This window comes from Astatotilapia calliptera, chromosome 15 (genome assembly GCF_900246225.1).
Source record: "Astatotilapia calliptera chromosome 15, fAstCal1.2, whole genome shotgun sequence".
In the NCBI taxonomy this organism is placed as follows: Eukaryota; Metazoa; Chordata; class Actinopteri; order Cichliformes; family Cichlidae; genus Astatotilapia; species Astatotilapia calliptera.
In genome coordinates, this window is record NC_039316.1 from 24,237,532 (window position 1) to 24,252,688 (window position 15,157).

General features: G+C 43.3%; 1 protein-coding gene across 1 annotated transcript in view; it reads left to right on the forward strand.

Moving 5' to 3' along the window:
• myo6a (myosin VIa) overlaps positions 1-15,157 on the forward strand; it is a 128,873-nt gene that overhangs the window by 56,793 nt on the left and 56,923 nt on the right. The window contains exons 16-20 of the mRNA XM_026194849.1: positions 2,058-2,185; positions 3,372-3,467; positions 3,741-3,911; positions 10,400-10,438; positions 10,669-10,762. Coding sequence (XP_026050634.1) covers positions 2,058-2,185; positions 3,372-3,467; positions 3,741-3,911; positions 10,400-10,438; positions 10,669-10,762 — 528 coding nt within the window. The remainder of the gene's footprint in view (positions 1-2,057; positions 2,186-3,371; positions 3,468-3,740; positions 3,912-10,399; positions 10,439-10,668; positions 10,763-15,157) is intronic.

A 15,157-nucleotide genomic window follows, 5' to 3' on the forward strand; every position in this document is an offset into this window, starting at 1 on the left:
TTTGTTCAGGGGACGTAAAAACCACAGTTGATGTAGCAGAAAATTACATTTGTACAAGCAGCGGCCACGTGACTGCACACAGAACAAGGCGGAGATGGAAACGAACAGGAGGAGGAGGAGTGGGAACTATTAAAAAGTTCTTTAACGTCACAGAAGTTTGTTTGAAGCGTTACTTTCACTTCATTCAGGTTTTATTAACTCGTGCAGCCATGTGCGCTTTCGTTTGTTGCTGGTTGTCTCCTGTGATGGAGAGAAGGTGGACGGATTGAGCAATGGAGGGGCAGATGACGGGATGCCTCCCGAGGTTTTTGCTGCTCGAAGCTCTGCTGACCTTCATTTGCTGAATAGTTTGTGAGTAGGAGTCTCCATCAAAGAGCCTCTACTGTGCAGCATGTCAGTTCCTGTCAGGAAACATTACTGAAAAAGACTGCTAAAGCTCACGTAGGTAGGTAATCATATCTTCTAAACAATCCCCCACGTCATCCTCTGAATCAGTCAGTCATCCCACGTAAACTTCCTCCCCTGCGCCTCAGTTTTCTGTCAGTTTGCTGGCTGTTTGTTCAGCGCTGACAGCTTTTCCTTCACAGGCGTGTTGTCGGTCACTGCAGACCTCACCTTCTTCCTTTATTTTCTTCTTTCTGTTAAAATAATCTTTAAAATAACATTTTGAAAGTAGGATCTGTAGCAAATTCAGAACATTTAAAGGGAAGGTTCTTTCTCCAGCTTCTTATTTTTTAGAGGAGCTGTTAAATATTAAAAATGAGCTTCCTAAATAGTTGTTTTTTAGGCTCTTCAGCTTCTTGAGTAAAGGAATCCATCTGTCTCCATCACTGAACAAAAGTGGTGGCCTATGACACCACCTGTCAGCCTCCTATAACACAGTCTTGAGAACCCATCACAAGAGATTCAACACCTGCTCACACCATGAGCCATCACGTGACCCCAGCGGCTCACGTGATGATAGAGAGCCGTAAAAACTCTAAGGACCACCTCCTGACTGCACCTTAGAAGTTACATATCCTGAGACCTGCATGAGTCTCTTGGATTAGCGATGGAACATCTTTAAGAACGGCTGCCTTCAGATCAAGCACCTGAGACAATCATGACCAGGATGACCGAGAACCTTCACAGATGTCCTTACAAAGACTGATATTCTTCAGGTGGATTACTTGAGTTCATTTTTCCTCAGTATACAGAAATAAAACAATACCACAACACCAGGTTCAGCTGTGTAATATTCTGTATAGTAACAGGAAGCTTCCATTTATCTTTATGCTCGCTCTGATTGTTTAAATAACCGTTCACGTCTCTCCTGGTGTGATCAGATATGCTCACAACCCAGGATGGTTCAAAAAAAGAATCTGTCTTTGTAAAACTCACAGCTTTGATCTCTCATAGTCACACAGAGGGCTTCGCCAATGACGAGATTTAATCATGTATTTTTATATGTACAACTGTTTTTGACTTAAATATGCAGAGAAACTGGTTTTTACTTAACATTTCCATGTCAGGACCTTTCAGAAATAAAAGTGCATCCAACTTCCATCACGTTAGATTTTGATACTTTTGTAGGAGAAAGGAGCGAAAGTTGGTGCACGGCACAAAACAGGAAGTAAGCAGTGAGTCCTCGGGTGTCCCAGTCTCCGTCATCAGGAGCTTGAAGCTCATTACGTCCTTAAATTGAGCCGTGGCTCTTCTCTTTAGAATGGGTCAATGACTTTTAATAGTGAGAAGGATTTGATGTTAAACTAATAAAATAAAAATCACTTCTGCACCATCCGAGAGAACTAAACTGCACTAATGCAATAATAATAATAATTATGATTTGGTAAATTAGGTCCCCATCACCTTTCAAGTCAGATCAGGTCAAGGAGAAACTGTTACAATCTCCACACCTCTTCCCATTCGATTAAACTTTAATTTGAATTTGCCTACATCGCACCCTCCGTGATTCAATCGGTCGCGTAGCCCGTCAGCCTCGGGGTGATCCGCCACAGCTTCATTAAGAGGACACGCAGCGTTTATTTTTCTCATGCTTGTCACGGTTTTCCCCGCAGACCTGGTGGAGGCGAAGGTGGTCGGCATCCTGGACATCCTGGACGAAGAGAACCGTCTACCTCAACCCAGTGACCAGCACTTTACCGACACCGTTCACAACAAACACAAGGACCACTTCCGCCTGACTGTAAGTGACCGCACAAAGGAAGGAAAGTCAGGGAAGCATGCCACTTTTAACGCGAGGATTTTATGGGACTCAGGGAATGTTTGATTTACTCAGGAGATTCTCTCTGAATCATTTCAGCTTAATCTTTAGACTCAGAAAAAACTGGAGCTGATTTATATGTTTGTCTGAGTCTTCTTGTTTTACCCCATTCCTCCAAATAATCTGCTGCAAGGCCTATTTAGACCTTATTTTCCCTGTTTTGGCCTCAGCATTCAGGGTGGGCTGATATTAAACCTGAGAGACTACAGATTACAAACGCAGAGCTGGAAAAAGTGCTTTTTTTCCTCCTATCTCTCAGGTAAAGGAAGTTCTAGTTTCGTTTTCGGCTTTGTAAATTTACCAGCTGCTAAAAGATCTATTAAATTAATAGAAAACCCAAGTGGTTCACCTCATTTTGTGTCCCAACAATTAGTTCTTTATATGTAAATGTGAAAATGACTGTCGCCAAACTGAGTCCTGAAATTGTTGCTTCTGTCCAAACAGCAGCCAAAAAACTTTATAAGACAAAGACTGCAATGTGAGAAGCTGCACGTTCTCACATTGACATGTTTCGATGAGTAAATGTTTAGACTGGGTCTGAAGACCTGCAGCAGGTGCAAATCTGTTACCTGTGCCTGCACGCAGGGTTCAGTGATGCTGCAGAGCAGAACAGCTGATATCACCAACTGCATTTAAAGGTGGTGGCACTACAGCCTGAACACGAGATGATGGACTCACTGCTCTGATATTTATCACCACTAAAGATTATTAGCCGAGGAGCACTTTATCTGCAGTATTAAACAATAACTTATCAACAAGGAGCTTCACCTTCTCCCATGGCTCCTTAATTTTAAAGCTTTTATTGATAATTTGGATAATATTGATGATATTGGTAAACACAAAAAATGGGAACTTTTGATATTGACTTGAAGTTTTGAGTTTCAGTGGAGTGACGTGAAGCCTGAGAGTGAGGTGATCTCACTGACGGTTAAATTACTGGCATCAAATCTTAATCTTCCCAGCAGCGAGTGATTGGCAGGACTGGGAATTAGTTTTCCATCGTAAATGGGAAGCATGCATGAACTCTGCTGAGTCTGCAGAGTTTTAGTGTGTGTGTGTGTGTGTGTGTGTTTCCACCCGTGATCAGGTGTGTGTGTGTGTCCTGCAGGTACCCAGGAAGTCTAAGCTGACCGTCCACAGGAACGTGAGGGACGATGAAGGATTTATCATCAGGCACTTTGCAGGAGCCGTGTGCTACGAGACGGTGCGTCACCAGAACACACTGCGGCGTCTTCAAAATGAATCATTTCTTTTCTCTGATCACTCGACCGCAGAAAACTCAACTTTTAACATGAAAGCGTGCCATCATTGAGATGAGAGTTTTAAAAACATACCGAGCGTAGCTGCGGAGAGATTCAAGTCATAAAATCGTGTAGAGATTTTTCCTTCTGCAGTTAAGCAGGCGTATCAGAAACGGGAACAAAAAGAAGAGACTCGAACCGAGCGCCCCGTTCACGCTGAAATGTTTCTCCTTCAGACCAAGTTTGTGGAGAAGAACAACGACGCCCTGCACATGTCTCTGGAGTGTCTCGTCAGCGAGTCCAAGGATCGCTTCGTCCGCGAGCTGTTCGAGAACTCCAACAACAGCAAAGACGTGAAGCAGAAGGCCGGAAAACTCAGCTTCATCAGCGTCGGCAACAAGTTTAAGGTGAGCAGCAAAAAAAAAAGATCCAATCCAACATGCGATGTGTGATACAAATACTTGTAGATATTTATGACCACCAGGACATGTACTGCTCTGTGGAGAACAGGCTGAGTCTAATTAAAAGTCTTTGCCACCACTGGCTCGTCTGACTCTGATGAAGACGTCCTGTCTGTCAAAAAATAAAACAGAGCTGCTACACCTCATTAATGGCTTGAATTAAAGATGTGCTCCAGACGTCATCCCCTCAGATCCCGGCTCATTGCCCAGTCTGCTCAGGCGGCACTTTGGGCCCCGGCCAGTTCATACTCACACTTCTTCTTTACTAAATGCTTGTTGTATGTTTATTTTAGGATGATCTGATACAAGCAATGTTGCAAACCTGTTATGTAGCTATCAAAAATGCAGGCCTCTGTCAGCTTACACAAAACACCCCGAGGCTAAAAGGAGCTCCTAACTGGTTGAGCTGGGAAAACTCGGGCCTAATTTGAAGACTCTTCAGATTTTGGTGTGAGAGTACAGGTCGCTCGAATAAGCCCTTTAGGGCTGACAGAATACCCTCAGTGTGTTCTCTCCAGCATCTCCTGGGCCTGCCCCGTGGACTCTCAGATGGACATGCCCGAAGCGCCTCACCTCACCTAGGAGGTGTTTCTGCTCAAATGCCCAAACAATGTGAAATCACTCTTTTCACCTCGGCTGTTCTCCTCGCCCTCCACTTTCATCCTACAATCTGCTCCCTTTATTCCTTACCCGCTGAACTCATCCCCAACCTTAAGTAGGCACAGCGTGAGCTTCAGAGTTTGAGCTGCAAATTCTCATCATTGCTCGATGAAGCGATGATGAGATATACACAAATCCAGAGGCCAGCAGGCTCATTCAAGGGTTCCCACTCATCCTTAAAAAGTCCTAAAATGTCATTTTAAAATTTAAGGTAATTAAATGCTTTAAAATCATCGTGAGAGGATAATCTGAGGGGCTGCGCAGAGGCCTAGTTTAACATAAATAACGATGATGATAACTGTGAATCATGCAAAGCTACTCTACTCTAGTCCATTAAGCAGAATAGTTCCTAAATGTTTAGTCTGCCTCATTATATACATGTCTGACTGATTGTTATAATAAAGCCGACAGCGCCCAGGCTCACCTCCGAGGTCCCGTAGGTACAAAGAGTCAAAGTAAATGTATGAAATCTTCATCAAGAACATAATTTTTCACCTAAAAACAGTCAGATGAGTGTCTCTCTTTCACCCTGAGCACAGAGATGGCAACGTCTTTGCTGTCAGCTGGAGTTATAAACGGAGGATTTTTATTCTCCTCCATCGTGACTCATCCAGCTCAGCCTCTCACCTTGATGTGCGCTCTAATGTGTCACCTAACCAAAGGCAAGGTGAGCCAAAAACCACAGCGCCTGGCTCCACTCAATCATCCCTCCTAAAATATATAAATATATATATTTAATGGAGAAAAGATAACCTGAGGTAGTGATGGCCAGGTGTATTTAACAGGGTCAAAGCCAGAGAGCAGCGAGGTGTCCAGTACAAACAGGATTTGTTTCTTTTCTTTTTTTTTAAATTAAAGACGCGGGAACACAATAAATTAATTTTCACGTGTACAGTGACAGTGATTTATATCAACCGGTCCTCCAACATTCATAACAGGCCTATGTTGCAAAAGTCTGAAACAACAGCAGGAGGGAAAAAGTGTTTACTGGAGGCCATTTTTAACCTCGCCCTGCATTTTTTCCAGGCTTAAAATTAATTGGAACAATTGACTGATAAGAGTTTCATTTCCACGAGGGGCCTCGTTTCTTTCCATTTCCTGACAAATTAAGGAGAAAGGAGGTCTGGAGTCGTTTGCACTGTTTAATTTACATTTGGCAGCTTTCAGAATAGCCTGATAATGAAATGCAATAGTTCAGCCTCGAAGTAATAAATGCATAAAATAGTTTTTCAGCATTAGCTGAATAAGGTGTTCTTAGTTATTTAATTTGTAAGCTAATAGACATGTCCTTGTCAGAAATCACACCCGGTGTTGCTGGAGGTCAGCGTAATGCCATTTTTAGGACCAAGCAGAATAAACATCATTTGTTTTCTGAATTTTCTGAAGTAGAAAATTACAGCGGATTGAGGCCTTTATGTCTGTAGTTTATTTCAATGATTTGTGTCATCCTTCTTCACAGATTCGTAAAACTGCGTGTCATCTGCATAGCAAAGAATGTATGTATAATGAGAAAAGTATTGGGCCTAGTTGAGAGCCCTGTGGAACTAACTTCTAACTAACAGCTTCTAGTTTCTGTAATAAAATGTTATGATCAGTGAATTTTAGTGCTCTAGCTTTGAAGAGCACAGGGACGAGTTCACTGTGGCCGGTTTTCTTGTTTTTTAATGACAAACCAATAAGACGGGAGGTGTGGAGTCGGCTGGATACTTTGGATTTGAGCAGCAGCTGTTTGTCTAAATTCTTAATAAGTTATCCAAAAGTGGTGACGATTCAAGTGATGAAGGATTATTATGAAGCACAGTCGGTACCAAAGAATCTGCCGGCCATTACAATGAGCCTTGTATGGAGGAGTAAGGAGTCTTGCATGAGACTGATCTTAAGTTTGATTTCCACTTCCTGTTTGTTTAAGTTTATAAAACAATCATAGTTTGGGATGAAGTAGACCCTTTTTTACAATATTAATGCTTTACCCCATGGAGACGACGTTTGAAGACCTTCCCCCGACCTTTAATGCCGAGTTTTCACACCTCAGTGTAGATGAACATAGACATGGTTTGACAACCATTAGAACAGTTTCCAGGTTTTTCCAAGGGTAGCTGCATAGACAGAGACCGAATCACTGATTTCTGCTGCACATCCAGTCATTATGTTTTATAAGTAGGCATAAAATATGTCAGAAAACAGCTTCAGGTGTTATTCCTGGTAGGCTCAGGCATCTCTTCTTATTTGTAGTCATCCTCACAGTAAGTGTTTTTAATCATAGTCTGCTGACTGAATTGGGCCAGTACTCTTCAGGATTGGTCCACTGGTTTTCTGTCCAGCTGAGTACTGTGGCTCTCCATCACGAGGCTATGTGGAAAGTTCCTACCATAATGAGTCACAGAACAGCAGCGAATTTAAAAGTATGTGAGGATAAATATACACTTCAAATTTAGATGTGATAAGGTAATTACATGAAGCAGACATTTTTCTAATGTAGCGCCATTTTTATCAAATTTGTTGGTGCACATGGATTATATTCTCAGCCAGGTGAGGTCAGCTGACCAGCTGAAACTGTCCGATGAAGGTCAGTGTTTCCTGTGGGTTTATTGCTTTTGGATTTGGGGATGTGCCTCAGGCTGCACTGTTTCTGTGACGCACGAGGAGAATGTTTGAAAACCGTGAATGTCCAGCGTGGAAGATCAACTAAACTGATGCTTTCAGGAAAACAAAGAACAAGTCATGTTTGTCTGCCACTGCACCAGCAAAAGCATCCCGCGGTCGTTCGAGAGGGTTTAACTCGAGTCCGTGCAGACTGGATTTAGTCGTTATTACGTGTGTTAGTGTGTTCTGTGTTTTCCTCATCCCGGCGCTTCTCCTCCTCCTCCCCTTCCTGAGCCCTCACTATTCGAGCTATGATTACGGTTCAAAAGGTGTACCGGAGGACCCAGACGGGAGGCGAGCCGTGGGTGCAGAGGCGAGCGGGGTGGGGAAAATGAGCAGTGATAAATCCGAGACGGTGGAGGTGATGGAGACGCTGCTTCCTGGAGCTGCAGCGATGAAGGGAGATTGTGATCCGTGCAGGTTTTCATTATAACCAGACACCGTGGCTTTGCCCCACTTCAGTGACCAAATACATCATAACAAAGGTGTCCTGCTCCAAAGGCTCATCCAGACATGGCTGATAATTCACCTGCCTGCCTCCGAATCATCTGCATGCTCCTCTGTTATGAATTACAAAGTCATCGTGCAGCAGCAGACCTGACCGGGTCAGATTGCATTAGCGGCTGTTTGTCTGTTTGCATGAGCATGACTGAGAGAGATGTAAATAACATCATAAACGCTTTACAGACATTTAAACCTTTAAATGGAGCGGAGGCCGGCCGGCCGTGCATTCTTCTGCTTTTTGTTCCGCACAGCTGCTTTTCGTCAGCACATGTAGGCTGCTGCATATAAAAGGGAGTTATGTAAGCCGTAACACACTCTCATACGTCCTCTCACGAGAAAATGGATGAGGCGAAGGCCAAGTCCATCATTTTATTAGAGCATCTCCAAGTATATGACTGTGTTAATTCCACAAGCAATTACAGTAAGCAGATGGATGGAAAGGCTTTCAAGCTGTCGTGCCTGTTTTAGCCTTACCTGTGCCGTGGCTTTAAGGGAGACATGGTGAGTTAGCTTTTTCATCACTGCAGTTTGTCTTTACTTAATTATATCACCAAAACTTGCAAAACTAATGATTTTCCAATCAGCCTTAAACGTAATTTGCACAGGTGCTGCAGTGGCTTTTTAGAAAGTTTGACGAAATAATTTTTTAAGCATTTTTAATACAATGCTTCCGAAACTTAACCAGCAGGGTCTCAGAAAAAGGCGTTGGGTTTTAAATAATGAAGGGTCAAGAAACTGTCCCTGCACCATCGCATCACCGTCAGTCTGAACAGTGGATACAAGGCAAGATGGGTCCATGCTTTCACTAAACTCTGACCCTACCTGTCCTTGTCATGTGTCCTCATCCGCATCACATGACCTTAAAAATGCTTAAAAATAAATATCTGGTGCTCTTCCTCAGCCCTGCTCTGCTTCTCTGGTCAGGCTCACCAGCCTGCAGAGCTTCTTCTTCTGTAGTTATTGTGGTGCTCAGTTTGTGAAAGCGTGAGGGAAAAAATTGAGTTTTCGAGACAGCTTCCTGCTCGCATATGACAGTGTTTGCCACATCAGCCGAGGGCGTCATTGCGAGCCTGGATTGGCCGTTGTGTGTCCGCCAAACACATTAGTGGACAAACAAGGACGTTGCTGTGGTGTTAATTGCCGTTAGCGGGCCGTCCTTTACAATCTGTCACTGTTTGCTTGGCTTCACTGTGCACTCATCTGTCTTGCATTATACCCCCTAATCAGTATACATCATTTACATTTGCATATGTTCACATTCACAGATGCTCCTCGTGTCCACAGTCACATCAAGAAAAGCTACAAGAAGCTTTAATAATGCAAGCATTAGTGAGAAGTTTCCCCTCTCTGAATCCATTTCTGTGCTGATTTGTAACTCTGTTGTTTGGAACAAACATTTTTTTAAAGAAAAGGCAGAGACCTGATCAGAAACTGCACCCAGCAGCTTACTGGGTACAAATATGCTGATAATGTAGATTTACAAAGGTTTTGGTTCCGTATCAGAAGCGCTGCCTGCAGACAGGGCGGCCCTGCCGTCTCCCTGCGAATCTTCTTCTCTCTCCAATCACAATTTTACCTTGTATCTGCTCCTCTTCCTGAAAAAACAGAGAAAAGATGCCTCCCTGCCTAGCTTTGACTATAAATGTCATTCTACCAATTCTACTTATTATCTAAGTTTGGGACATTGTGTTTGGACTCCGTAGGCCCAGAAAATATCCTCCTGACTTTTAACCAGCATGATGTGTAAGCATGTTTTGCAAAACCCTCAGAACTTCTACATGTCAATCACGATAATTCAATTCAGTCATGGCGCTGAATGAAGCTTCTGACCTTCATTACACGGAGTGCCAACTCTTTAATGCGCACAGCAATGTGTAAAAATCATAAAAAACAACTTTATTTAATCATATTATCCCTAACAGCAGCAGCAGTCTGCAGATGGACAAATGTGCTGCTTTCAGGGATTTTTGTATGTTGTTTGCAGCCCAGTTAGCCAAATCTGATCTCCTCGGCACTCGTCTCTGTGCAGATGCACAGCTGCTAGCTTTCAGAGGAAGGTGCAGGTTCAGGCGGTACATCCCACCTAAACCAGCCAATTATGGACGGAAGGTCTGATATGACTGTCACGCTAAAACTGTGCAACCTCCTATCCCACATGGTCATGTAACCCCTGAAATTTGAAGTAAAAGCACTTTGTGACGCTTTCTTTAGTCAATTATCAGAAAGCAGATCAACATCCACAGTAGCATCGTGATACATCACATGATAGTGATGTTCAGTGGAGAAACCAGACTTTGGCTTTAACAATGAAGTTTGTAGCAGGACTTGAGCGTGTTTATATTCTCTATTCTCTATATTCTCTAACGTGGATCTCCTGTCCTCGTGAAGCTATGAGGGCTCAGAAATGCTGGAAAAATTATTTAAAAGGAGCAATTTTGAACAGACTCCTCGTGCATTCTTACGGCCTATGACTGGGAAAATATTGGGATGTGATGTGGAATAACCCGTACCCAGTTTTGCAGTCACATGATGGATGTCGGGCGATTGTGTGTCTGCCTGTCTCTTGAGGTTTTCTCAGTTTGTTTGAATAAAAGTGATGATGCGTCTCCCTCCTCTGTCTCCCGCAGACCCAGCTGAATATTCTCCTGGACAAGCTCCGCAGCACGGTCAGTGTTTGCTCCTCTTTTGTTTACATGATTGATGTTGCGAGCCGTCCTGTCCGTACATCTCGCAGTCCCCACCTCCCCTCCCCCTCGGCGCCGTGCATCACGTCCTGAGCCCGATATGATGAATGCCATGAATTTGTGATGTAGGTTGTGGATCATGCTGTTGGTGTAATAACTTGTTTCATCTTCTCCGCTCTGGTTTCTTTACCCCTCAACTCCTCCTCCTCCAGGGCTCCAGTTTTATTCGCTGCATTAAGCCGAACCTGAAGATGGTCAGTCACCAGTTTGAAGGAGCTCAGATCCTCTCCCAGCTGCAGTGCTCTGGTCAGTGTTTCCTGCACACTCTGATTTTAATGTTTGCACCTGGAAGGAAGTGAGGTCATTTCACTTCTAACATCACTTCCTGTCTATTCTGTCTTTTTGAAGAAGCAAAACATGTCAGGGCCTCGTTGTTCTGGTGTTTGAACACTTTTAATAGACTTAACAGTCTCCTCGAGACACTTTGTATTGTAAGGCAAGACTCTACAATAATAGAAAGGAAACCCCAAGAATCAGATGCCCTGCTATGAACAAGCACTTGGCAACAGTGGGGAGGAAAAACTCCCTTTTAACAGGAAGAAACCTCCGACAGATCCAGACTTGGGGAGGGGCGGGGCCATCTGCAGTGAGGGAGGAAGATGTGACAAAGACATGCTGTGTATGAGAGACAGAGATGAATAATAACTAATGAAGCGTAACTAAGGGAGGATTCAAGGTCACCTGATCCAGCTCTAACTATACACTTTAGTCTTTAAGCCTAATCTTAAAGGTAGAGTTAGTGTCTGTCTCCTGAATCAAAACTGGAAGCTGGTTCCACAGAACAGGGGCCTGAAAACTGCAGTTCATAAATGGCAGCACATTATTACAACGGTTATGGTTTTGGACAGTTTTCTTTCTTCACCAACAAAAACCTCACAGTACAAGTGTCACATTAGCTCTCTGTTAGTAAAAGTTAATGTTCTGGCACTGTCTGTGTGCCTGAGGTTTGAGATTTTCCCATAAACTGTGCCTCAAACAGCAGTGCGTAGGTCTGACGTCCAAAGACGGCTGATTGTTTACTTATTAAAAAAAAAAAATCTGTCCTTCTGTCCACAGCTGTTGATAAGAAACAAACTTCTGTGTGACTATTTTATAATCTCCCCTTCAGCGCGTTTCACACATCTGTTATCAGTACGTCCTATTTGTCCTATTTAAATGACAAAAAACATGCAGCGCCTTTACAGGTGACACCGAGACTGCAAATAAGAACAAAATGTCACGAAATCTCAGAAAAACACGGAAAAATTTAACCAGAGAGAGAGGGCGAGACAAAAAGGAGGCAGTGACTCATCGTCTTTTACAACAAACAAGGATGTTTTTCAGACGAGTCTGCGGGAAAATAACAAGGGTTTAACGGTGTGAGAGCAAGGTTTGTGAATTATTTGAAAAACGAGTTTAAAAGTTGTACAGAAGGAAAACAAAGTGAGTTTAAAAAGTGACAAAACTGCTGAAGGTGAGCTCTCTGTCTTTATCTCCACAATAAAGCTCTCACACTGTCTTGTGTTGTAAATCAAACGCACCCAAACCGCCCACTGTTGGGTCAGGATCAAGCAAAGGTGATACGCCTTTGGCCAGACTGTGATCAGGTTGTGATTAGGAGACCCTCATCTTGGAAGGATCACTGCATGATATTTGTCAGGTAACACACAGTTGCTAACCAAAATAATGTGCTAATTTTTTCCATAATTAAGGAGCTCGTCAGGTTTGTTTTGGCCCGGTGTGCTCCGAGAACACGATTTCAGGTTGAGCTTCGTTTCGGTTACACAGACCTGCAGATTTCATCAGTAATACAAGCAGGAGAGTGCATCAGGAAAACAAACCGTCTGAAATTCTTTAGAGCTGCTGTTGATCTGATCGTCCCCACAAATGCCAGCTCACCTGTGGAAAAGCCACTCGTGGATGAAGCAGGTATGAGGCCTGTTCTTCCCTCTGTGCCTTGGAGCTTTGATCTGCTCCCATACTGTACATTAAACTCCAGCTCATGATTTACAGTCAGGAAGATTTTTATAGGCTGTTTAGTAAAAAAACGCGGAGATGCTACACACTTTAACATATCTCACTGCCATCAAATTAAAAAATGATTTTCCTGAAGGTGGTTGTTTAAAAAAAAAAGTGTTTTCTGTGAGTGATGCTGTTTTTTTATTGCACATCTGTAAAGGAAATGGCTTCATTAATAACACGCACAACAAAACGGGAGCTTCCAAATAAAAACGAGTGCAACAAAGTGCTTGTTTATGCCAATGATCTTGTTTTCCTAATTGTTGGAGCTCATCGCTGGTAGTTCAAATTAAACTGTGATTAATTGCCCAACACCCATTTGAAGCCACACAGCAAATCAACCTCCACACTGCGAGAAGAGAAATTGCGACAGATGTGTTTCGTTAAAAGACTTATATTTTTTAAAAAGGTGTTAAAAAGGATTTGAAATGTGTTTTTGATGCAGCTTCGATTTGATAACTCACGAAAAGTGCAAATAACAGAGGATTTACTAAACACAAGAACAAAAGTTGATTTTAAATTGATTCTGTTCATTACTTTTTCTTGCCTTTTTTTTGTTTTTTCAAGTAAATGTCAATTGTAACCAGTCGGTATTTTAAGCATACCCAGATGGCCTGTATTTCCTGTGGTCCTGCTTGTGACTGTGGCCTTATTCTTAAACATTTTCTTTTTCCCTCTGTGAGATTCACCCCCATCTCTTCCCTGTCCTTGGCTTTGGAGGTAAAGAAGTGATGAGTTCAGATTTAATATCCTCAGAGATTCGGTTCATGCTCGCAGAGCTCAGATACCGCACCCCGCCAAACTCTTTATCAGTTTTATTGTGCTGAGAATTGAAGTGTTGTTGGTCTGGAGTAGACGTGAGAGACTTCGGTGTACCAGCTCGACACAGTCGACAAAGTGGGAAGCTCAGCAACAGCCGGGGCACAGAACCTCTGAAAATGAGATGTAGATTTAATCTGAGCCTGAGACGGGGCAGGGTTGTCTGACCCGAGCTGCCTTGAGCAGAAAGTACAGATAGACTTAGAGGGCTTAAGTAAATCAGTCCACGTTGAAGTTGTGATACACCTTGCGAGTTAGACGCAGGACTTGATAACCACGTGTGGTGTTACAGCTGCTGGAGGGGAGGCTCACAGATTCAGGGTTTCTTTTCTTCTACAAACAAAAGCGCAGATCAGCTTTTAATACCTTCATGCCCCCCAAAAGGGCTCCAAGGTGAAAGCCCACACTTCTGAAAATTGCCTCCATGTAGCTGTGAAGGGTGATGTTTCAATTAAAGATGATATCAAATCCCCAAACAGGAAGCCGTGCAGCAATTACAGCTGAAAGCCCGATATGAGTTGTGTTCAGCTCGGGGCCAGCACTCAACAACTTTCAGCTTTATCTGAATACACAAGAGGGAACTTCTCTTATCACGGGGCAGCGGGCGGAGGAAGTCATTCAGCAGAAGAAAGTGCTTCGCGGTCGATGGGCTGAAGGTAATGATGGGGAAGATTTGAATTTGATCCTCGGGCTCCGGACGGTGTCTTGTGCTGCTGATTGTCACTCATCACCACAGTTTTATTAATCAATGGAAACTAATGAAATAGCAGAGACGTGAGCGTAGGCTAAACACAGTAGGAATCTAGGCAGTGTCTCTGTTGCTCTCAGTTAGTGATGCACCTCCAGGGTTCAAGTTAAAATAATCCTAAAATGTCTTATTTTGAAATTATATCAGTATCAAAGCTGGATATGCTCGCTGCTGTGGGAATGTCCTCATGCATTTTTTTCTCTCTTTATTTTGGAACGAAGTCATGTAAGCAAAACCATAGACTGTAAACAAAAGATGGACACATCCAATAAAGCAGTACTGAAGCCGCGGCATCAGCAGTTTGCCTCCCGCCATTTTTCCGTTGGATGCTGAGATTAATAAAATACTGACATTACACCTACAGAAACTGAAGCACAGACTTTTTGCATGGTTAGTCTGTACAATCCAGTCTGTAGAAACCAAAACTGTTTCTTTAACGGGACGGAAACGTGATATTTAATGCTGGAGAGTCTTTTTTTTTTTGAACAGTTGGGCATAGCCATTTCAGAAGTGCCTTAAACCTGCATGACCAGCAGGGGGCGACTCCTGTGGTTGGAGAAATATAAATATCAGTATGTACGATAGTGCAAACAGACACAAAGTGGCACAGTGGTAATTCTAACAATAATGCTGTTGGCAAACACCATAACAGGGAATAAATTATAGAGGATGCCATAGTGCTAATCCTCCCATCTGGTAAAGAACAGATGGATGGAGTATGATATCAGAGTGCTGATGTGCATGTGCAGATTTTTAAAGTGTTTTAACTGGTTGAACAGAGAGGAGTCATACAGTCTAACAGCCACAGCTGGAAAGGATCTCCTGCCGTGCTCAGTCGTGCAGCACTGAGCCTTTCACTGCTGTGGTGACCAATCGGTGACTCGCGCACGGCCTGGATCGTCCACGATGCTGAGTATCTTCAGTGACCTCCTCTTAGACATCTCCACCAGTTCCTCTTCCAGAACTGACACCAGCCTTCCCAATCATTTTCTTGGCATCAGCTGTTTTCGCCCTACTGCTCAAGCACAACTCCACATAGAAGACCACGCTCACCACCACATCGTGATAGAACATAG